The 26,225-nt window shown below is 37.1% G+C and overlaps 1 protein-coding gene across 3 annotated transcripts in view; it reads right to left on the bottom strand.

Moving 5' to 3' along the window:
• The window catches only part of GLIS3 (GLIS family zinc finger 3), a 589,608-nt gene that overhangs the window by 550,071 nt on the left and 13,312 nt on the right, over positions 1-26,225 (bottom strand). For 2 of the 3 annotated variants that reach the window (XM_027862989.1, XM_027862990.1), the window contains exon 2: positions 10,525-10,997. The exons of the other annotated variant lie outside the window; for it this stretch is intronic. In XM_027862989.1, the coding sequence (XP_027718790.1) occupies positions 10,525-10,900 (376 nt within the window). In that variant the 5' untranslated portion in view covers positions 10,901-10,997. The remainder of the gene's footprint in view (positions 1-10,524; positions 10,998-26,225) is intronic. 3 annotated transcript variants of the gene reach the window in all.

Below are 26,225 nucleotides of genomic sequence, written 5' to 3'. Positions count from 1 at the left end.
GCCCCAATAATTTAACTCTTACTGAAATAAAGGATCCTGTCTACAGAATCCCCTGAATCCAAGATCTTTCAGGCCCACTCGAGCATTTCTGATGTTGGGAGACTTAGCACCCCAAAAGGCAACTCATTCCATTTTTGGATAGCACTAATTATTAAGAAGACTGTCTATATGCTGAACTGTAATCTGTCACCCATTATTCCTAGTTCTGCCCTCCAAGGTCAAGTAAAAGTAGTGCAACAGGTTAATTTTACAGGTTAGGAAACCCAAGTTCACAGAAGGGAAATGTTACACACAGAAGGGAAATGCTTAGTGTTACACAGCAAATTAGCTGCAAAGCTAGGAAAAATATCCAGGTCTCCTGACATTTGCCCCAGTACCATGATTAGAGTAAATAAAGTATTGATTCTGGAGTAACGAAGACATGAGTTCAAATCCAGCCTCAGATACTTACTAGCAGGATGATCCTTAACTCACTAACTTCTGTCTGCCTCAGTTTCCTCTTAGGTAAAAATGTGGATAATAATAACACCTGCCTCCTTGGACTGTTTTAATGATCAGGTGAGATATTTGTAAAGTACTTAGCACAATGCCTAGACCATAATAGGCATTTAATAATTTCTTGTTCCCTATCCATCCCTCCTACCATTATTTAAGTTTGCAGTAGTTTTCCAGCTATAGTTAATAGTTTATTTTTATTAAACAAAAACAAAAAACCAGACATGATACTATCATACACTAGAAATCAAGTAATGTGTATTTTACCAATTTTTGTTCTGAGATCCCATGAAACTAATTCCATGCATCAGCATTGCCCTCCATAAACAAATACGTACATATATACATCTAGTAGGAGGGTTCACCTTCGTTTATAACCTGCAACAGTTAGAAAGCTATTGCACAGTATGTAGTAAGATATGATGGCTCTCTCATGTGTCCTTGAGAAGCAATTTTTTTCAATTCACTTACTCTGGTCAAATCCTGCCAGATGAGTCCAGTTAAACTGTCCCCTGAGTTTAAGGGCTATTGAGAGTGATTTTGAATCAGAGAAACTCCTACCCGAAGTACGAATCACCTCAACAAAATTTCCATTGATGTTTTATGCAGACTCTACTCGAACCTCTCTAAAGATGGAGGACTCCCTGCCTCCTACAACCTTATATTGAACTGAAATCTGTGTCTAGTATTTCTTCCCTTTGGGTGTAGCATCTAGATGCTCACAACTAGAAGGAACCCTTGTTGTTTTTCATCAATCATTTCAGTCCTATCCAACTCTTCATGAACCCATTTGGGGTTTTCTTAGCAGAAGTACTGAGGTGGTTTGCCATTTCCTTCTCCAGATCATTTTGCAGATGAGGAAACCGAGGCAAACAGGGTGAAGTGACTTACCCAGGGTCATATAGATAGTAAGTGTGTGAGGCCAGATCTGAACTCAGGAAGATGAGTTTTCCTGGCTTCACCAGCACTCTATCCACTGCAACCCATAACTGCCCTCAGAGGGAACCCTAGGGATCATTAAATCCATGCCCTCATTTTATAAATGAAGACTCTAGGACTCAGAGCAGTTAAATAGTTTGCCTACATTCACACAACTCATTGATAACAGAGGTGGTGGTGAATTCATGAATTTGTTTTTCATAACTATACATATTTGTAATGGGCTTTATTTTTCTTGCCTTCTCAATTGGGAGGGGAGGAGACAAGTAGGGAGAGAATGTGGAACTAAAAATAAAATAAAATTGAATTTAAATACATGCATCCACAAATACATACATAAATGAATAACAGGGATGAGACTTGAACCCATGCATCACAATTCCTTACTAGAGTATGTTTTCTACTGCACCATAAAGTACTACAATTTGGGGTTGAGCAGAATATTTTATCCTTTTCTCATATGATAACACTTCAGATATTTAAAATCAGAGACGACAGAGCTTAATTTTCCTCTTCCCCAGTCAAACATCACATTTTCTTCAATCAGTTTTAGGGAGAGGGATATCACATGAACTATTTCAGACTAAAGCTCTTCAGGACAATGCACTTATTGGGACCACCAAATTTTCTGGTTGCATGGCTATTGCTGTCCTGTTAATAATTATAATAACTTCATTATAATAATTCACAAAAATAAAGTACCTTATATCTATCTATACAATGGTCCTCATTTTTTCCAAGTGCTTTCATATTTATTATCTTGTTTTGCGGGACTGGAAATGAAACAAAGCTAAGACCTAACCTTTATGAAATGAGTCAACAAATGAAAAAGAAATACTCTACTTTGAATTTAAATGGGAAAGGATGAAAAGTATCATGCATCTACTCTCACTACCCTTCTTTCTTCTCAGCTCTCAAATCTGGTTTTTTGTTTTGTTTTATGAATGAATAGATGGGGTATATGGGTGCTCTGGGTTTTTTGTTTATTTTTTGGTTTCAGAAAGAAATTAAAAAGTAATTGGGCTTGATGATGGGACAAAGAATTTTAACAAGTTCTAAGTTTTTAAGTTAATGATAGCTATCAGAGCTATAAAAAGAACTTACCCTTCACACACTCTATATTCAACAGGTACCTACTATGTGTCAGGTATATATACTATTTGCAAGTCAATGGGATACCAAGACAAAAATTAAACAGCATCTGCCCTCAAGGAGATTACATTCTACTGGGGGGAATGGAAAGATGTACATAGGTAAGTAAATAGCAATTACATACAAAATGAATTCAGAGGAATTGGGTGGGGGGGTTGATGGACTAAAAACTGGAATAACTGGGAAAGACTGTAGGAGGTAGTTGAAGAGAGTGAGGAGTTCCAAGAAGCAGTAGTGAAGAAAAAGCATTAGATAGCCTATGCAAAGGGACAGAGATAGAATGACATGTGCATTAACAAGTTGGCCAGTTTGGCTAGTGTTTGCAGGAGTGTTTGCAATAGATAGTGTGTCACTGGCCTGGAAAGATAGGCTGGAGTCCCACTTTGAAGGGTTTTAAAAGTTATAAAGCAGTGTTTATGAGAAATAGTATGAGATCAGTCACATGTAGTCTTTAATAGATTAAATAGATAAGATCAGGAACAAAAGCCCATGAAATCAAGGTAGAGGGAGAGTAAAGACCAACAATTCCTCAAGTCTCTTTTTCTCTCCAATCACCTGATTAAGCACTCATGATTTTAAAAAAAAATTACAATCTTATACCTTCCACTTGCCCCTTAAGCTTTTGCCTCTCTTTGTCTAACTTGGAGGCTCTGGTTTGATGGAGGGAACTATTCATCTAACTACCACCATCTGCTGATCTCAAGCTGCTGGGGGAGGGAGGGAGATCATAAAGAAGAAGAGAGAGGAGAGAAGACCTTACTCCACCCTCTTCCCTTCTCCTTGTCCTCCTCTTTCAAGCTGTCCCCCTCTCAGCAATTCTCCAAAAACTCCCTTTGTAGGAGGAAACCGTACCTCCAGCTCTAATCTCCAGTTGTCCCAATCCATATATTGCCACCGGACCCAGATGGCTCCGGAGGAGAAAGTGAGGCTGGTAACTGCACAGTCCTCCCTCACTTAAATCCAATTCACTTGCAAGTCATGGCATCACCTCTCTGATGTCATGGTCTTCTTCAAGAGCAAAGAACAAACAACAACCATCTCTTCCCAGGGTGAGAAGAAATAAAATTCCCAAGGTCTTTGCAGTGAAAGGAGAAAGTGAGGCTGGTAATTGCACAGTCCTCCCTCACTTAAATCCAATTCATTTGCATCGTGGCATCACTTCCCTGATGTCATGGTCTTCTTCAAGAACAAAGAACAAACAACAACCACTACCACTTCCTAGGCTGGGAAGAAACAAAATTCCCAGGGTCTTTGCATGCATGACCTCTAAAGACCCTCCTAGTTCTAGTTATGATCCTACAATCCTCTGACCTATGGTGCAAATCCATAATCAGGTACTTTCTTGACTCAGAGTGACTGCTGGAGCCACAGTGTTAGAAATGTGTTTGTTCCAGAGGATAATTCAGTTGTAGAGTGTTCATTATAACTGTATCAGCAAAGCAGTGTTTCAGTCAGTCATCAAAAAGAATATGGAAACAGCTCTGCTACAAAGAGCCCTTCTTTGTAATGGTAATCACTGTAATGGAATTTTAATAGTACTATGGAGTGCCTTCACTAAAGTCCTGTTAAGATGCCTCAACTTAAGATGGAGGTGACCCTGGATTCCCCAAGGCTGGCTGTTCAGAATTCAAGCTCTAGAAGGACCAGCCAAGCTAGAAAGGCTCTAAGGAGACCTAAGGTCCAATTTAGCTAAATTCAGAGAGGTTTATCATCAGAAGGTTGACCCCAGAGGAAATAAGTGGTTTTTTTTTTTTCTGCCACAGAAACTCAGAAAGACAGACTGCTCTGGTGTGAAGGGGTTGAAATTTGCTTTAGTGGAAAAGGAACCCAAATTGATGAATTCACAAATCCTTGAAAGATTGAATTATATGCAGTAATTTTTATGAAAACATACAAATTAAACATCCTGGTATCTAATATGTCTAAAGTGGCTTCCTCACATCCAAGAATTAGCTTATTCACCAACTATTGCTTCTAAAACCAAACTAATATTTGTGCCCCTGCTAAAAGCAGCATGGTATAGTCCAAAGAACACTCAATTTGGGGGCAGCAGACTTGGGTTCAAATCCTAACTTTATGTACTACCTCTGTAATTTTTTGAGCAAATTATTTCACTTTACAAGATCTAAATTTCCTCATATGCAAAAATAAAAGATTGCACTAAAATTCAAAGTTTTCCAATGCTTTTGTGTTCCAGAGTCTAGTGAAGTCCATGAACCTCTTCTCAGAATAAAACACATAGGATTGCAAAAGCAAACCAATTACAATGACATACAGTTACTGAAATATATAGGAAAAAAAAAACTCATAGACTCAGGTTAAGAACCTCTAGCCTAGATGATCTCAAAAATCTCTTTGAACCCAAATCCTGCAATCCTATTTTTCTAAAAACTAAATGTTTCCAACCATGAATTCCTAGTTCAATTCACAGGATTTCACAGTTAATTTCTTCCTAATAGTTCAGCTTTACTACTTTATTAAGGTAAACATATACTTCTTCCTTTTCTTTTTGAAATATAAACTCTGTCTTACAGTAAATAAACACTTAAATAGATGGCTCAGTGGACAGGGTTCCAGGCCTAGAATCAGAAGACCCTTCCATAAGACCCTTCCAGAGTTCAAATCTGGCCTCAGACCCTTACTAGCTGTGTGACCTCTGGGCAAGTCACTTCACCCTGTTTGCCTCAGTTTCCTCATCTGTAAGATGAGCTGGAGAAGGAAATAGTAGACCACTCCAGTATCTTTGCCAAGAAAACTCCAAATGGGGTCAGGAAGAGCAGGACATGACTGAAAAATGAGTAAACAACAACACGTACTAGGAACTGTAGTAAGTGCTGGGGATGCAAAGACAGGTGAAAATAATCACTATACTCAAAGGTATCACATTCTAATTAAAAAGACAACATTCAAACTAGGTACATACAAGATATACAGGGAGTAGAGGAAGGGTAGTTGAAAGGGAAAGGCATTAGTACCTGGAAGCACTGGGAAAAGCCCCTCCTACAAAAGATGGAACTTAAGCTGAGTCTTGAAGGAAGCCAGGGATACTAAGTGGCAGAGGTAAGAGGGCAGAGCATTCCAGGCATATGGGAGACTGCCGGTGTTCCCTCTGAAAGCATATACATTTTAAGGAAGCATGCTGTCATATTAAGCTTCCTGATACAAAGATCTGGTCGCCTCCACTCCTCTGATTAAATCTTCAATGGCTCCCTATTGTCCACTGTAGGAAGTTCAAACTCCTTTGCCAGGCATTAAAAGCCTACCACCTGCCTTGGTTCATACAGTTGCCTTGCACCTTTCATACTCCAATCAAAGTGGACTATCTGTCCTCCTTCCTCCCCTCCCTGAACATGTCCTGCACACTCAGACTTCTACTCCTTTGTACAAATCATTCCCTGTGCCTAGAATGTTCTCCCTTTCCCATATTCATTTGATGAATTCCTAACCATCCTTTAAAATCCAATTCAAAATGTTGTCTCCTTCAGAAAGTTGTTCTCCATTTCCCTCCTTGTTGGTAACAACTTTCCTTCTTGGATTTCACATGACATTTTGTTTAATGTACTTCTCTAACTCACTTAGCATGAATTATTGTGCATTGTAGTTATATATAGCTGAGCCTTTATCTCCCCCTACACATATACATACACATACGTGCTTACACACACACATACACAACACACACACACATACACACACACACACACACACACACACACACACACTAAACTTTGTACCTTCCCCAGTGCCTAATACTTTAACTGTAAAATAAGGATGTTGGACTATGTGATCGCTGTCTTACAGCTATTAATCTATGATTCTGTGATTCTTTTAAGGAGGAATTTTATGAGACTGACAAACAGCTTTTATAATTGAAACAAATCATGCATGCCATTCAGTAATACTTGGAAATCCATCATGCATTTGATTTACACCCAGCATTAATAAATCACACAAAAGTAGCCCCTGTGTAGCCAAGATAGTAAACAAAAGTAAACATTGTGTTTCACCTACCTATTTGGCTAGACTCAGTGAAAACTCTGGCTGCATCCACTGGAAGAATGCCTTTAGTATTTGACTAGATTGGTTATTTCTGGAACCTTTTCTGGAATATTAACTTTATTTGCTCTAAATCTGCAGGAAGCCACAGTGGAAGTGCAATGAAATATAAATGATTAAAAAGCAAAGGAGGAAAAATGTAGGTTGCTGTGTGTTTTTGCCACAACTTTCGGCAGCTCATATATTAACTGCCTTCTTCCAGAGGCTACAAGACCCTCACTGCTCTTCTTACTCCAAAACTGTCCTAGCTGGGCACCATAATCAGTGTTTCCCAGGGAGTGGAAGCCTTACCTGGGGAAACAAGCTAAGTTCAAATCCTGACTCTGCCACTTAATTGGTCAAGTCACTTCTCTCTGGGCCTTGGTTTCCTCATCCATTAAACAAAAAGGTTGGCCCTAGATGACTGCAAAGGTCCTTTTCCTACTCTAACATTCACTGATTATTATAGGCCACTAAGCTCTATATATTTTCTCAAATGCACATGGTATTCTAAACTTTTGTGTTGTTGTTTTTGTTCAGTCATTTTTCAGTCATGTCTAACATCCTCACCCCCAATTTGGGGATTTCTTGGCAGAGATACTAAAGTGGTTTGCTGTTTCCTTCTTCAGCTTATTTTATAGCTGAGGAAACTGAGGCAAACAGGGCTAAGTGATTTGCACAGTCACACAGCTAGTAAGTGTCTAAGGTCAGATATGAACTCAAGAAAATGAGTCTATCTGCTCCATCCACCGAGACACCTAGCTGTCCAGAAACTAATATCTAGTGTATGTTACTTAAGGCAATTATGTTACTAAGGACAGTGGTCAGGTCAGGGAATTAAATCAACTGTCCCATAATGGGACAACCTCTTCTCTAGGAGTTTCATTAACTCAGCATTCTAACCAACTGAATTCCTTTCCTATAGAAAGGAAACCTTCAATAAAAAAAATTGTCTGAAGACATCAATTATTTCCATCCCATAGATGTTTAGTATATTATATTGACCAAACTAGTTTTGTACAAAAGAAATAACACCACTGGTATTAAATAGGAAAAGAGGTCTAAATTGGCTTAATGTCCCATGTTGATGTCATTCCAATTTTTTCTAACAATAATGAACAGCTTACAAATGCTAATGAGTAATTCCCTTTGCCTACAAGAAAAGCAGTGAAGTAAAAAGTATTTTAAAGTGAAAAAACCCTCTCAATTATACAGTCTTCAAGGTTGTCAGGACACTGAGATGTCTTAAATCTTTAAATATTTATATTAAAAGTATATAACATGGCAAGCACAAAATTGATTTTCCAGCAGTCTTACATATAGTCACTCATCTGCTTAATTATTTTAACCATTTATATATGAAGCAATTGGGAGGTAGGTAGAGAATGCCACCATTGATCACACTATAAACCCTTACACAGTACTGTAATATCCTGGTTAGATGAATGCTTTCCAAATTTTTAAATTATTCCTTATGCACTGATTGGGTCAAAGTATGTATGTATGTATGTATGTGTGTGTGTGTGTGTGTATGTGTGTGTATATATATATATACATATATACACATATATAATAGTACTTATTTCAGCACATTAAAAATAGAAAAGGTTGCAGAATTTAGTGTTCTTTTTGAAAGACAAATTCTAATAATTTAATGTATGTAGGAAAAAACGGGGGATAAAATATAACTATCATATAGCTCCAAATCCATGGGGGAAATTTTATTTTTAAAATAGCAATTACAATGCCTTGGATTTCATTGAGGCATGTAGTGATATACTGCCTTTCTTAAATGGAAGATAGAGCAAGAATGTGTTGTAACAAGATGAATATCCATCTTAAAATGAAAAATGTTATGATGAAGTGCGTATTTTCTAAGTATGTCTCACTGGAGAATCTTTTAGGAGTTTACAAACCTTCTGTTTACATATATACTATCAAACAATTTATGGTCCTTCTACGGGACAAATCCCACTCACCATAAATTCAAATCAGTAAACATTTATTGAAAATACACTACATATATACAAGGTACTGATATGGTTTCCCACTCTCCCCCCCTTTTTTTAAAGAATTTTTATTCTAACCCTGCCACTAACTGGCTATGTAACTTTAGAAAATTATTTTCCACTTGGGCCTCAGTTTCCTTTTCTGTAAAATGAAAGGGTGAAACAAGATGGTTTCTGTAGTCCCTTCCATTTTTATTGGGCATACACCTTTGAAACCAGGCTGTATACTCCTTACCAACTCTCCCCATACAAAAGTTAACACTGCAGACTGCAGTTCACTAGCCATGCATGATAGAAAGAGTTCATTGGGTCTCAGTCCCTCACAGTTCAAATTTGTGTTTTATGCTAAAGAGACTTTACTTCCTAAACTGCCAATGTGCCAAGTCTGTCATGGTAGCAATACAAATAGGAAGCAGCCCCTGGAAAACCTGTTCTTACACTTATTTCAAATGTCAGTATTGAAGATGATTGCTTGTCTTTTAGCTGAACAGGGAAAGGTCAGATCTCACAGCCTTGCACAGAATTGTTTTGTTTTTGTTTTTGTTTTTTTAATCAGCCCACAAGGCTCCTTTAAGAAAAAAAATACTGCCTTCCACAGAGGAATATATAGATATTAAAACAACTGCAGTCAGATGTGTTCGTCACTTGCTGATATCAATCATTACTCCCCATAATTAAGGGAGTGTGTGGCTATTTGTGCAGGTGCTTGGTAAATCAATGTTGAGTTTGCTCCTTTAAGTACATTTTATATAAATATTTAAAACAATCCAATGCTACAAATACCTTGAGGAAAATATAATTGTGAGCTTTTTCATTGCAAGATACTTATTTTGCAAGGGACACTTTCTGTTTTTATCTATTAACAATGAGCAATGCCACATGCAGTAAAACCTTATTAAGTCAACATCAGTTTATCAAAACTGTGTGTAATTCAAAGCAATCCCTATTCCCCTTTTCCCTCACCATATGTCCTATTGTTCTTTAATAATGATATTCATATCTGTTTCATTGAAAATGCATTTTCCAGCTCTGCAGATTTTGAATTAATGAAATTTTATAGTTCCCTATTTTCACCACTCCTTGAAATATTAGGCCATACAATTCCCACTTCAATTCTCTGAAGTCAACAACTATATCGTAACTGCATTCCTACTCTTAATAATGTTCTTCCTATCACTTTGACATAACAACACAACTCTACTCAAATAAAATGCCTGCAATTAAACTAAGCAACTGGTTGCTCTCTAGGTCCTTTCTTCTTCCTCTCTACAGCATTTCTCTCTTCATATTGTATTCCTCTCTCAATCCCCCAGCTCCCAACTGACTTTTGTGAGCACTAAAACCAATTACCCTGGTTTCAGATATCTGATACCAAAAGGTGTAAACATTGCAAAATTCATCCCATAAACCAAGGTCATGCTAGTACTGCAGTGACCACTCCCTACCCTTGTCCTACCTTGTTCCTAATTTTCCTGCCTTAATCTCAAATATCCTATGACTCTTTCCTCCTATTTGTACAACTTTCATATGGATAGTCAGCGGTTAGAGATGATGGTGCTGTTTGGTAAAATCAACATAATCCAGGGCCAAACTAAATTCAAATTTTGCCATTTGTGTAGTGGCAAAATCTGTCTCTCTCTCTCTCTCTCTCTCTTTCTCTCTCTCTCTCTCTCTCTCTCTCACACACACACACACACACACACACACACACACACACAATAAAACTTCACACAACAATAAAACAAGTTGTATATCATTATCAGAAAGCCATCTGTGACCCTCATGTTGTATTATGATTTTTACCAAGGTCTTTGGAGAAAGATAAGGATTATTTGGATTGGAAAACAAAAACAATTTCAATTTTAAATTTTTAAATATGGAAACATAATCTTACCTTTCCCTGGATTAGTAGGAAAGGCGTTTCCAAAGTCCTGCTGTTTTGGCTTCAAAGAATGTGGCATTGGCATCCCTGGCCCCTGAGGAACCTGGAATAGAGGCTTCCCATTGGTAACCACTTGTCTCCTGGGGCTCAGTGCTGGAAGGTGGATGGGGCTATCAGCTGAGTTGCTCTGAGGAGCTACCCCTCCTCCTAAGGGCAGCTTGAGGTGGAGGCTTCCAACAGCAGGGCTGGGGGTGCTGCCATTGGATGATGAGCAAGATGTCCCTGATGGAACTCTGACAGGGGGGATGTGCTGACCACTGATCATCCCTGGTCCCTGTGGAGTGCCTGATGTACGGTGGAGATTCATGCTGCATGACCTTCCATTCATTGTGAAAAGCCAGGGGCTAGGGGTCAATAAATCCAGTGGCACTGGTCACTCCTTTCAGACCAGGTCCAGTAAATTACCCATGGTGTAGGATTTATACCTGTTTTAAAAACAAACACAGGAATTTTTTTAAATCAAGAATGAAAATATTTCATTGGAATAGTCTATATCCATAGTATCCACATAAAGGTTTTTAAGAAGGTACCAAAGAAATTATCTCTTTTCCTAGGACAATTTTGACAATTGTAGATTTCTAGCCTAGAAGAAACACAGTTCAATCTTTGTGAGCTATGAAATTGTTACCTAAGAAGTTCCTAATAGCTCCTTTAATTCTAGAAACTCAGACTTTTGAAAGACTTGAAGACTCTGATCAATGCAATGATTAGGACCAATGATAAAGCATGCTACTCACCTCTTAACCAAAAGGAAGTGGACTTAGAGTGTAGAATGAGACATATCTTGGTCGTGACCAAGACAGAATTTGTTTTGCTTGACTATGAATATTTGTTATGAGGGTTTTGGGGGATTTTTTCACCTTAATAAGGGTGGTGATTGGACAAAAAGAAAACAGATTCTTATTAACTAAAAAATATATATATTTTTAAAAAGAAACCAAGGAACTACAAGTCTCTGAAATAGCTAAAAAGAAGTTAGACACTGTCTATGAGTAAGTACTCATTGGCAAACCAAATTCCAAGAATGCTTTCTCTTTCAAATAAATCTGCTGTGTTCTCCCTTATCCCTTCAGGAAACTGGTTCCTAAGGCTGGGATTCAATATGTACTCTTGATCAGATGGTGCCCTTGTATACGGCACATAATGAAAAGTGAGCCATGACATGTCTTGCCTTCCAATAAGTTTAGGACAGGTAGTTGCCTGCAGAAAGCTAGGAAGCAATGCCAGCAGTGTTAGAGTAATAACATCATATTGCCCATGAGCAGAGAAATATGTCTAAGCTACAAAACCACAGACAATTTCATTTTTTAAACCCTGGAAAGGGAGGAAGGAGAGCATGAAAATGGAACATAAGCAAAAGAGAAAAGAAATCTAATGCTCTAAGTTAGATTCATCCAGCATGGAATTGCCAAAGACAGCTAGAAGGGAACTTGATGATAGTCTGACATCTCATTTTACAAATGAGGAAACTCATGTGGCCTAGAATGGGGTAAATGGCCTGTTGAAGGTCATGTAGGTAGCAAGAGTCAGGACTTGAACCCAGGTCCTCTGACTCTGAGTCCACTGTTCTTATGCTATGCTACACCAGACACCACATGTAGAAAAAAATCAAGCAATGCTTCCTGCTCTATTCCACCTAAGAGCAGAGAGGAATGAGTACCCACAGTCATCAGGGCCACATTTTGAAATCATACACTGACAATGCCACCATGGCCCCCAAATATCTAAAGTTCCCATTTGGATGTGCCCTTCAGAAGCAAATGAGGGTGGTGAAGAATAGAATGGGAAGGCCAGAAATTCCAGGAGGTCAGGCTTCCCCAAATCAGACATTTTCACACCTCTCAGCTTTACTCAAATGCCACTTTTTAACAATAGGCCTTTTTATTAATTTCCCCAGTTGCTACTGTTATTGCCATTCCTGGAAACTTGTATATACTTTGTATATATTTTGTATTGACTTATCTACGCATATGTTGTTTCCTCCCAGAGAAATGTAAGCTCTTTGAGGGCAGCGACTATCCAGTTTTTGTCTTTTATTCCTAAATGCTTGTCATAATTCCTAGATTCCTAGATCAAGTATAGTGGTTGATAAATACTCATTGAAAAAAAACAAACATGGGGTACTTGTATCCCCTTAATGTGATAGTTTTCCAGCTTGTATCTATGCATTACATCCCAATCTTCCACTTAAGTAAAACAATAAAGGACCTAGGGGGAAAACGCATAAAATATGAGAAGATTCCTATCAACTTCCATTATGCTCCTGGTCTAACCTGAGTCCCTGTAAATCAGAGGTGTCAAACAAGCAGAGGCCAGTGACATTCCAGAATGTGCCACAAGATCAAATGTTAATTGGGAAATATTTGACAAAATAAATAAACATTTAATAGAACATAAATAACGTTAATATGTGGTTTTCTAACTCAATATGCAGGACTCTTTGTGAATGGTTTAGTAGTTATTTTTTTATTTGAGTTTGACACTACTGATGTAAATTATCTCTGAAACAAGACTAAAAGGAAGCTGGTGACACAAATGATCTTTATCCCTTTTCCCCCAACCACAAAATCATTGCATTGTGGAGCTAGCAACCTTCATATTCCTCACTATATACACATACACATACACATACACACACACACACACACACACACACACACACACGCACACACCTTGAAGTAAAATATTTCTGTTCTCCTACAATTGTTTAGAAAATCTAGGGAAATACCCTTTGATCCAGCAATACTACTACTAGTTTGACATCCCAAAGAGATCCAAAAAAAGGGAAAAGGATCTTAAACATAAAAATCTACATAGCAGCTCTTTTTATGGTGGCAAAGAATTGGAAATTGAGGGGATGCCCATTAACTAGGGAACGACTGAACAAGTTGTGCTGTGTGAATGTAATGGAATACTATTATGTTGTAAGAAATGATAAGCAGGTGTATTTCAGGAAAACCTGGGAAGACTTCCACAAACTGATGCTGAGTGAAGTGAGCAAAACCAGGAAAACTTTGTAAACAATAACAGCAACACTGTGTGATGATCAACTATGATTGATTTAGCTCTTCTCAGCAAGACAATGATCCAAGACAATTCTAAAAGACTCATGATGGAAAATGCTATCCACATACAGAGAAAGAACTATGGAGTCTGAATGCAGATCAAATCATACTATTTTCACTTTTTTGTTTTATTTTTTAATTTTTTTTGTCATGTTTCACCCCTTTTGTTCTGATTCTTCTTTCACAACATGACTAATGTGGAAATATGCTTAATATTATTGTATATGTATAAACTATATTAGTTTGCTGTCTTGGGGAGAACGGAGGGGAGGGAGGGAAGGAGAAAAATTTGGAGCTCAAAATCTTATAAAAAGGAATGTTGAAAACTATCTTTACATGTAATTGGAAAAAATAAAATACTACTAAAAAAAGAAAATCTGGGGCAAGAAAGAAGTTCATTTAGAGATATATAATGAGAAAAATCTAATTTGTAGGGGATATACATTTTTCAAATAATCAACAGTTATTCAAAGGTATGCTGAAACCAGTTCTAACTGGTCTGAGAAAGTCAATTATTAAAATTTTCAGTGTGAGCATTTACACCTCTGATATCATCAAAGTTTCCAATCAGGGCTTGATTTTTTTTTTGGTCAATTGTCTAGACTTTTAAAAGCAATAAGAAAAAAATGTTTAAAATATAGATTAAAGTTAAAAGTGTTCCTGTATTTTTCAGAGAGATAATTATTAAATGTTTACTAGCATACCACTGGAGAGTACACATAATGCTATCCTTACCAAGGCTCTTCTACAATAATATTGTTCATATATTGTAGCCAAACCCCATCATAACGTTATACCACTGTGACTGTTCAGCTGATTAGTGCATTACAATAGAAAGATTCAGAAACACAGAACTTGGGTTTGAATCCTGTATCTGCCATTTACTTCTTTTCTGACCTTTAGCAAATCACTTAAATTAGCTCTGGGCCCCAGTTTCCTCACCTATAAAATAAGGGAGTTGGATCTGCTGATCTCTAAGGTCCCTTCCAGGTCTAAATCTGTGATCACTTCAGTCATATAAATTATGTGGTTTCTTTCTGCTTCCTTCTCCCTGTTGCTTGCTCCATTCCCAGCACCATCTTTTCCAACAATTTATCTTTAGGACTACATAACAGACTAGTTAAAAGTATATATAATGTGTGTGTGTGTATATATATATATACATAATATATATATATATGTACATATATATACACACACATATATATAAAGATATATAAAGATATAGATATATAAAGATATATATATAGTTGTATATATAGATTATATATATAAAGATATATACAAGAAATTCCAGCCACTTGATTTAAGCCTTCTAAAGGCATAAAAATGAGAAAGAGATAGTAGTTCAGGATAATCTTCCTATCTTTGCTCTGGAAAGACTTCAACACAATCTTCCTAGTATTCATATTTGAGAAAACTAGATTCTATTACCAGTCATTCTATTGATTCACTAGGCCATTATGACAAGTCATTTTGTTTCCTGGTGTTTTACCAGATAACATTTGCCATTTATTTCTCAGAAATTAATTAAATAATGTTTGCAGAGCCCTTTGAACTCTACAAAGGAAAGCACTTACTCAGTACCAGAAAAAAAAAAATCAAAAGAAATATGATTTACTGGCAATTTGTTTAAACTGGGGAATTGTCCAGCAGGACTGGAAACATGAGTCACTGAGTCTATGGTCCAAGTGACAAGTGTCTATAAATTTTTAAACTATGTTCATTTCCAGGTTTTTAAAACAAGGGAGTCATTTTTGGCAGCAAGAACACACACAATCAGGAATTCCCATCAAAAATCTGAACAAAACATATTTACTCATCAAACCATTAGGCTGGGTCAGTAGGATGGAGACATTAGAGAAAGGAATAAATAATTAAATAGCTGGGAGCTTAATTAGGCATTGGACACTTGTACCTGCCTGCCTTTGACAAGATATTTATATTGTTTCAATTTTTTTTTTACAAACCATGCCCTTCATTTTAAATAGTTTAAGGGTGAAAGTAAAAATAAAAATGATAATTTAAAATACTATACCTAAAGAACACAGCCAGCAAGAAAAATTATTACCACCATGAGGAAAAAGCACTAAAGCCAATGGTAATTTCTTCATCCAAAGTGATCCAAAAAGAGATAAAAGAATCCACATTGAAATATATCCACATTCCATTTTTCCACAATAACTATCACTGAATAGACTTTCCAGTATCAGACCCCAGAATAAAAAACTCATTTCAGTATATTCTAAATATACATGCCAGCTCCAAAACAATACTAACATGGTATGATTGTATGGGCACCTTTCTTCTCAACCACTTACTGACCAATTGAGTTGGATAGTATGTGCCTTTTCCTTTCAAGAACTTCAGTGGATTTCCCATTTCCACCTAAGTGGTAATAGAACTTTTAACTGACATTTAAAGCCTTCCACAGTTCAGTTCCAATCTACTTTTCAAGATTCATTTCATACTACTCACACAATGTTCCATCTAAACTGGACTTGCCCTCACCTCCCCCATCACTCTTGTCTTGTCCTAGGATCTCTATTTTCCCAACACCCAGCTCAGACACTACCCTCTTCAAGAGATTTACCCCAGTCCCTTCCCCAGCTATGTATTTCCCCACAGGAAAATTACCGTGTGTATTATGTACATATTTGTATATACCTGTATATGCACATGTTGTATCTGTCAATAGAATGTTAGTTCTTTGAGGACAGGCACTGTTTCACTTCTATCTTTGTATCCTCAGTACTAGTGAACTAAATGATTGGCACATAATAAGTATTTACTAAATGCTAGTTGATCATCTTCTATCTCCTCCCTGCATCACCCCTATACCTGGAATGGATCCCTACAACCTCTGGTTCTTGAAGTTCATCCCTTCCTTCAAGGACCAAGTTGCCATCTCCTTTATGACATTTTCTTGACCCTAGACCCAACCCTCACCTTCTACTCCCAAAAGTGATCTCTCTTTCCTTAAATTTATCATAGTATTCATTCCGGACCTCTCCTATGTATTATCAAATTCAATTAAATCATAAATGTTTATTAAGCACCTACTATGTGCCAGGCATTGTGCTAAATGCTGAGGATACAAATACAAAAAATAAAAATAATCCCTGCCCTTAAGGAGCTTACAATCTGATAGAAGGAAAACAACACACAAAAGACTGAAAAGGTGGGGGAGGGCATATAACTCAAGGGCATAGTAGAAAAGCCGAGTAGTCCCATAGTGCTGACAAGGTAAAAAAAAAAAAAAGAGAGAGACATCTGAGCTGACCATCCTCCTTAAATGGAAGTTTTAGACTTCATGGATCAAATCTTCAATCACAAGGACAGAGAGTGGTGATGAGGGAGAGCATTGAGGCTGATGAAATCTTATACGATGAAGAGGTTTTCTCAATAATAAGCTTCCTGGGAAGATGGTAGAGAAAAGGCAGGAACTAGACTTAACCCACCCAAATTTCCCTCCAAACAATTTTAAAATGCCTCAAAATGAATTCTGGAGCAACAGAACCCACAAAAAGATAGAGTCAAATGATTTTCCAGCAGAAGACTACTTAGAAGGTTGGCAGGAAAGGTCTGTCACACTAGGGGTGAGAGTGGAGCTCAGTTTAATGCAGGCAATGCCTCTGCAAGTCAGCATCAGGTTGGGTTTCAGCAAGCCAGTAACACGCGTTGGAAGCAACTGAATCTGCAGTAGCTGCTTCCAGAGCTCTCAGCCCATAGAAAGTAAGAGGGTTAGACAACTGGTCAGAAAAAGATTGCAGGGATCTGCAGGACCCTGTCACATTGCCCATATACAGATCTGATTGCAGAACTAGGGCAGGGAGGATCACTAGCACACTAGAGCTTGTGGCCTCAGGGGAGTGGGAGTCCTAATCACAGTTCCAGGGCAGAAAAGAATGTTTGTGGTCACCCACAGACCAGAGTACAGGCCAGGAGTGTGGTAAAAAATATCTCTCCTTAGATCATACCATGTTGGAAGAACTGAAAACTTACAGACCTCCAGAACTAGCTTGGAAAACAACTGCACCACAAACAAAACAAAACAAAACAAAACAAAAAACAAAAACAAACAAAAAAAACCCCTGAAGTTTGGGATAGTACTCCAGGAGCAGAGCCCAACTTGAACATAAAGTTAAAAATCAAGAAATGGGCTAGGTAGAAAAATGAGCAAACAACAAAAGAGGAACCTGACCACAGAAAGTTACCATGGTGACAAGGAAGATCAAAACACAAACTCAGAAGAAGATAACAAAGTCAAAACTGCTACATTCAAAGCCTCAAAGAAAAAATGTGAATTGGTCTCAGGACCAAAAAGAATCTTTGGAAGAGCTCAAAAAGAATTTTAAAAATCAAATAAGAGAGGGAGAGGAAAATTGCAAAAGAAATTAGATCAATGCAAGAAAATCATGGGGAAATAAAGAGGCAACAGCTTGGTAAAGGAGGCATAAAAAAATACTGAAGAAAAAATAAAACATTAAAAAATAAAACAGAACAGGTCAAAAGGTAAAAGAGGCACAAAAATCCACTGAAGAGAACTCCTTAAAAAGCAGAACTGGTCACATGGAAAAAGACGTACAAAATTTTTTTCTGAAGAAAAGAACAACTTAAAGAGTAGAAATGTCCAAATGGAAAATGAGATACAAAAGTTCACTGATGAAAATAATTCCTTAAAAATTAGATTTGGGCAAGTGGAACCTAATGACTCCATGATATATCAAGAAAAAATGAAACAAAATCAAAAGAATGAAAAAAGAAGAAAATGTGAAATATTTTATTAAAAAACAACTGACCTGGAAAATAGATTGAGGAGAGAAAAGTTAAGAATTATTGGACTACCTGAAAGCCATGATTAAAAAAAAGTCCCTGGACATCATATTTCAAGAAATGATCGATGAAAACTGCCCTGATATCCTAGAACCAGAAGATAAACTAGAAATTGAAAGAATCCACTGGTCACCTCCTGAAAGAGATCCCAAAATGAAAACTCTCAGGAATATTATAGCCAAGTTCCAGAGCTCCCAGGTCCAAGGAGAGAATACTGCATGTAGCCAGAAAGAAAAAAATCCAAATATCATGGGGCCACAGTCAGGATAAACATAAAATATAGCCGCTTCTACATTAAAGGATCAGAAGGCTTGGAATATGATATTCCAGAGGGTAAAAGAGCTAGTATTACAACCAAGAACCACCTACCCAGAAAAAACTGAGTAAAATCCTTCAAAGGAAGGAATGGAAATTCAATGAAATAGAGGGCATTCAAACATTCCTGATGAAAAGACCATAGCTGAATAGAAAATATCACTTTCAAATACAAGACTCAAGGGAAACATTTAAGGTAAAGAAGAAAAAGAAATCATAAGGAATTCAATAAGGTTAAACTGCTTATATTCCCACATGGGAAAATGACAATTATAATGCCTAAAACTTTCTTATTATTAGGGTAGTTAGGAGGAATATACATAGAGAGAGGGCACAAGTGTGAATTGCATATGATGGGATGATAGATAAAAAAAATTAAGGGGTGAGAAAGAGGAGGGGAGAGGTAGAATGGGACAATTACCTCACATGAAAGAGGTGAAAGCTTTTACAATAAAGAGAAAGATGGGAAGGTGGGGGGGAGGAGCGCTTGAACTTTACTTTCATTAGAATTGGCTGAAAGAGGAAATAATATACACACTCAGTTGGGTATAGAAATCTATATTACCCTACAGGAAAGTAGGATGGGATAAGGGAATAAGAGAAGCAGGGGCTAATGGAAAGGAGGGTGGATTGGGAAAGGTAGTAGTCAGAAGCCAAACACTTTTGAGGATGGACAAGGTGAAAGAAGAGAGAGAGTAGGAAAAATGGGAGAAATTAGGATGGCGGGAAATATGCAGTAATCATAACTGTGGGAAAAAATTTAATAAGTTTCTCTGATAGGGGACTCATTTCTCAAATTTATAGAGAACTAAGTCAAATTTATAAGAATACAAATCATTCTCCAATTAATAAATGATCAAAGGATATGACCAGGCAGTTTTCAAACAAAGTAATCAAAGCTATATATAATCATATGAAAAAATGCTCTAAATCACTGTTGATTAAAGAACTACGAATTAAAATAACTCTGAGGTACCACCTCACACCTATCAGATTAGCTAATATGAAAGAAGAGGAAAATAATGAATGTTGGAGGGAATGTGGAAAAATGGGACACTAACTCCACTGTTGGTAGAGTTATGAAGTGATCCAGTCCTTTTGGAAAGCAATTTGGACCAATGCCAAAAGGGCAATCAAACTGTGCATACTCTTTGACCCAGAAATACCACTGCTATAGCCATATCCCAAAGAGATCTTTAAAAAAGGGAAAGGACCTATATGTACAAAAATATTTACAGCAGCTCTTTTTTGTGGTAGCAAAAAACTGGAAGTTGAGAGGATGCCCATCAATTGGGGAATGGCTGAACAAGTTGTGGTGCATGGTTGTGATGGAATACTATTATGCTATAAGAAATGATGAATAGGATGCTCTCAGAAAAATCTGGAAAAACTTACATGAACTGATGCAGAGTGAAGTAAGCAGAGCCAGGAGAGCACTGTACACAGTAACCACAGTAGTATACAATGATCAGCTGTGAATGATTTAGCTATACTTAAGATAAAAAATGCTATTCACCTTCAGAGAAAGATCTGATGGAGTCTGAATGCAAACTGAAGCACACTTTTTTTAACTTTATTTTTCTCTTGTTTGTGTTTTCTTTCACAACATGACTAATATGGAAGTGTGTTTTGCATGACTGCACATGTATAACCTATATAAATAATTGGCCTTCTCAAGAAGGATGTAGGGGAGAGAGAGGAAAGGAGGGAGAGAATTTGGAACTCAAAATTTTTAAAAATGAATGTTAAAAATTGTTTTTACATGTTATTGAGGAAAATAAAATATTATGTAAATAAGAAAAAATATAAAAAATAGCTTTCCTCTTAGAAAGCAAAGAGAAGAAAAAGAAAGCAAAGAAAAAAATAATAATAAACTTACTAATGCCTGGTATTACTCTGCCTTATATCACAATTATTTATGCAAAGGGTATATCCAGAAGAAAAAGTCTCATCAAGGTTAACTCCTCCTAAATCGGGTGAATAAGATTAAAGGATAAGGATTTTGCTCTGGTATTAAATACTGCTCCCTATTAGGATAAAAAGAGGCAGCTAGGTAGCTCAGTGGATGGAGCACTAGGTCTGGAGTCAGGAAGACCTGAGTTCAAATCCAACCTCAGACACTTACTAGCTGTGTGACCCTGGGCAAGTCACTTAATTTCTATTTGCCTTAATCACCTGGAGAAGGAAATGGCAAACCATTCCAGTATCTTTGTTAAGAAAACCCCTTGAACAATATAGATGTGACATGACTGAACAACAACAAAACATACAGTGTAAAAAGCCTCGCTACCACCTACTCATGAAGTCACTGATGTCTCTTTGGCAAGTGCTAAGGTTTGGGTCACTGGACTAAGCCCTGGGGATACAAAAATAGAATCAAAAGATAGTTGCTGCCCTCACCATCCTGTGGGAGACAACAAGCAAATAAATAAATAGAAAGCAAGCTATGTGTAAATTATATATCTATATTATATGCATCTATATCATATATAGATATATATAATATACACACACAAGACAAATAAGAAATAATTATATGGAGTTGGAAAAGGCTTCCTGTTGAAGAAGTGAGGGAAGCCAGTAGGCAGAGAAGAGGAGAAAAAGCATTCTGTACATGGGGGACAGCCAGAGAAAATCTGGGAGCCCAGAGATGGAATGTCTTGTTCATGGAACAGCAAAGCGGCTAATGTCACCAGACTAGAGAGTACGTGGCAGGGAGTAAGGTGTAAGAAAACTGCAAAGGGGCTTTGAACACTAAACAGGATTTTATATGTGATCCTGGAGGTACTAGGGAGGCACTAGTGTTTATTAATTTGGGCAAAGGGGAAGGGTGTGACCATGGTCAGACCTGCACTTAAGGAAAATCACTTTGGTAGTTGAACAGAGGGTGGAGTAGAGGGAGGAGAGGCAAACAGATCCACCAGCAGGCTATTGCAATAGTCCAGGAGTGAGGTGCAGGGAAAAGAGAAGAAAATGTCCTATAGGAAGAAGGGGTTGGCACTCAACTGCTCCCCCACACTAGTTTCTCCCCACCCTTTGTTTTTGAGGGAGGGACTCAAACATTGTCTCAAGGACTCCCTGAGGAAGGTAAGATTCAGGATAAGGATGAGGGGCTTGTCTGTCTAGCAGCCCTGAGTGGTGATTTGCATGTGAATTTTTAACTTTTCTGCAGAGACATGGATCTGTGATATTCTGGTGTTCTCAGGGGAAAGGCTGAGTTGGGCAAAGAGATTGGTTTGTGAGATGGCCCCTAAGATCAAACCTGGTTGGCATAAACTCAGAGTTCTGGTTCTAGACAAAACATTACATGTATGTACTGGTGCTTCTCACTAATTTGTAAGTTTTCTGAGAGATGCAGCAAGGTAGTACAGTGTATACAGAGCATGGGAACTGGGATCAGAAAGACCTAGGTTCAAATACTGCCTCAAATACTTATGAGCCGCATCATCTTGAGCATGTCACTTAACTTCTCTGTCTCAGTTTTCCCAGCTTTAAGATGGGATAATAATAACACCTATTTCACAGGCTTGTTGTAAGGACTGAATTACATGTAAAGGATATTATATAAATGCTAGCTATTTATCTATCTTGGCATGTACTTAATGTCTAGCACTGATGCATTATACACAAGACATTTAATGAATATTTGCTGAATTGAACTCAATACAATCGATAGCAGATGCTTCACTCATAAAAACAAACTCAGTAGTGGAAATAGCCACGAGGGTGAAGCTTAATCCCAGCTCTGCGATGAGATGGCTATATCACCTTGGACCCTTTTTTTCTGGGCTTGAGATTTTTTATCTATAAAATGAGGGTGGTTAGACTAACAATTCTGAGGTTTCTTCCAGCTCCAACATTCTATGATTCTCTAGACTACTTAGAAAGAATTGATGATAATTTTTCAGACTAAGAAATGTGTAAATTGAGAAGGGTTGATGGATTTAAGGTAAATGGAATAAAAGAGAACAGAACCTCCTGGAGGGTCTTCCATTAGTGTTGCCCTAAGCCTTAACACCTGCCAAAGAATCCAAAAAAAAATCTCTTTGAATTGGGGTTTGTCAAACCTGTGCCTTGATAAGCCATAACCAATCAATAGAATAACCCCTCTCCTACTCGTGCATTACAAAAAAAAAATCTAACAAGTAAATGAAAAGAATTAAGGACTTTAAAATGAATATATGAAAGTTCTCCCTTAGTTGAAAAACTTTCCTGGTTCTTTTCTTCTTCCTCTTCATGGTGCATTGAGTCACTGCTCTCAATACATAGGTACAAGATTGGGGTGTGATAAAGAAAAGGGAGATGAGTATGTAACATCAGAGTGTCAATTTTAGTCACTTGTATGTTTGGGATATACCTTTTTTTCAATACTCTACTATTTCATGTGGTGACATTCCTCTTTCCAAAGCCCCAAACAAAATGAGAGTGGTTTAAACATCGTGTATGCTAAAACATTTTCTTCCCCATTAGATTGTGAACTCCTTTAGGCAAGATTGTCTTTTGCTTCTTCTTGCTTGGCACAGTGCCTGACCCATAATAGGGGCTTAATAAATGCATACTGACTGACCTAATGAGTATTTTAACAGTATTTCCTTCTTTCTCAGCACTTCTACATTCTGGAAATAGGCATAGGTTTCCTAAGATTTCTATCTGCAAGTCACCATAAAGATTATCTCATTTTACGTATGAGGAAGCTGAGAACCAGAGAAGGGGAAGAAGTCATTTGCCCTACGATTTGAGCCCAGATCTCAATCTCAAGCCTCTGCCTCCAGGTCCAGTGCTCTCCACTACAGAATTCCATTTTGGAAGGAAATTAGGGATGTGGAGAAGCTATGTAACTTCAGGCATTTCCTGGGAAAGCTAGGATTAGAACTCAGAGATGCTGACTCCCAGTTCTGTATTCAACCCTATCCATTACTTACTATTTAACTGAAGCAAATTAAAAACAAAAACAAAACAAAAACAAAACAAAAAGAAAAAAAAACAACAATGCTAACTCAGTCAGGCCCAAGAAACCACTCCAAAAAGCCTAGGTTCCCATCATGTCCACCTGAAGTCACAAACTGTTTCTTGGCAAATAACATTAATAGATTCATTTAGAGTCATCATTCATTTGATGAGCCAGTTAATTATTAATTTTCATACATCATTTAATTTCCTTAGGCTACATTTAGTCTTTGTTGCATTTTCCATTCCTCCTGCTGAAAAGCCTTTGCAGAGTAGCTGTTACCCTGCATAGACAACATAGCCTTAATATAAAGGTCAAAAAGGAGAAAAGACTATGCCTTCATCTTCATGGTTAGACAGACCCTTTGCCAAAAAGGAAACTACCTAAAATAGAATCCTGAATCCTTTATGGACACTTGTTTATAAATATATATATATGTATATGTATATATGTGTATATATATATATGTAGTTCCTTTTTTAATTGATAATTTTTAAATGACATGAAAATGATCTTTTCAAAATTAGGATGTTCCTACTTTGGTCACTAATGTGACTGATATCTTTTCCTAATTGTTTTCATTGTTAAATATTTTTTGGCCAGGAGAACATAAATGAGAAAGCCTGTTGATGGGCAATATAGTTTATTCTCATGCCCGGCTGCAGGGTGAAGCATATTTTGCAATTCAATCAAGGACAGATAGAGCTGAATGTTCTTAGATCCCAAGGGTTCATTTTAATAAAGCAGAATGTACCTTGTCCTAACACAGGTGACTGACTCCCCAGAAAAGATTGTATAAACAAAAACCAATCATGTAAGTCATTTTATTGGCAACAATATAAACACAGTTATATTGGATGTCACCAATAAATCAAAACTATTCTTGTCTGTAATTTTAACTAGAGGAAAGGGCAAACATGTGGAAACAGGAGGTTATTACTGGGGAGATATATTGTATTGGTCCAGCATAATGCTCTTTCTCTAAATGAGTACTGGATAGTACTGCTGCTCTATGTATTACAACGTCCCTTTTTACAAAGTTTAATTTAATTTTGCCAGTTCTTTAGGTTTTTATTCAACAGGGTAGGCAAAATGATACCTTATGCACTTGCACACTCCAATCATCTAATACCTACAGATTCCAGTAATACTGAAATATTCCCAGCTTTCCCAAAGCTCCTTACTCATTTCAAGAGATTGCTGACTCACAGCTTTAGAGTTGAAAAGTACATTAGAGGTCCAACCCCCTTCAAGTCCAACCCCTCAGATTTACAGAAAAGAAAACTGAGGCCAGTAATAATGGACAGAGGCAGGATTCAAAACCCATATCTTGCAATTCCAAATCCAGGCTTCTTCCCATTGTACCATAGGCCCTAAAGGAATCAGATACACAGAATTTCCTCAGGGAGAGCCTCTTCTCCCTTACAGTGAAAATAAAAGAGGCTTCATGTTTTGTGCATGTTTTAAAACAACATTCCACCAAGAACAACAAGATGTTAACAATCCTCCTCCTCCTACTTTCTAACCTCTTCCCAAAGACAACGCAAAAAACATATCACAAAGATTCTACAAAAGACTGCCAGTTACAAACTTTGATTTTGATTTATGGAACCAAATCCCCAGAGGCCAGTTTAAGGAAGGAAAAAAGAAATCTCAAACCCCACCAAAAAAAAAACCTTCCATTTTGAATTTTTCTTAAATTAAAGAAGAAAAAAAGCAGGAAGAAAAACTAGAACCAAACTAAACTGGAGGATTGAGCTACCTGGTAGTGCCCATTTACATTGAAAGCATTAAAGAAAATATTTCCAAAAGCTTCTTTGATAGAAGTCATCTGCTAATTCTGTCTCTAATTCCGACTTCAGAATCATAGCGTTTCCTGAATTGTGTGATTCTTTAATGTGCATTTTTCCTGAAGATTTTAAAGAAAGACATTTCCACATATTCTTTCAGTAAATTTTTAACATTTTTGATTTAAGAAAGTTATTTTTCTTTATTTGTTTTGAAGTGGGGGGGAGTACAGAAATTTTGCTAGCCAATATAATTTTCCTTTAGAAAAAATGAAAAACCATGAAAAAATGACTAAATTACCAACACATGAGAAATTAATGCTTCTGGCTGGAAAATTCCAATTAGTGCTTAAAAAAATAAAATGTCTTTAAAATGAGACATTACCTTTTGGGACTTCAAGTTAGCATCTATAAACTCTATCATTCTATGCCAACCAACTACAGGTGAAATGAAGATATTGAAAACCTAGAAAATATTGATTTGGGGTAGTATTAAAAAAAAGTAAAACTCTCCTAGAATTCATTTTGCAACTTCAGTGCATTCACCTAACATATATCACCTTTCCACATGGAGTACTTGTGTCCTCTTTGTGTGATAGTAATAGGACATTGGTTTAATTTCCTCCTTAATTGCCTTATCAGTAGTACCTTGTGATATAACACCAGCAATTCACCAGGAAAACAGACTTGGAAGTCACAAAT

This window comes from Vombatus ursinus, unplaced genomic scaffold (assembly GCF_900497805.2).
Source record: "Vombatus ursinus unplaced genomic scaffold, bare-nosed wombat genome assembly UNPS02014770.1, whole genome shotgun sequence".
In the NCBI taxonomy this organism is placed as follows: Eukaryota; Metazoa; Chordata; class Mammalia; order Diprotodontia; family Vombatidae; genus Vombatus; species Vombatus ursinus.
Note: the sequence above shows the minus strand (reverse complement) of the source record. Positions and strands in the feature narration are given on the sequence as shown.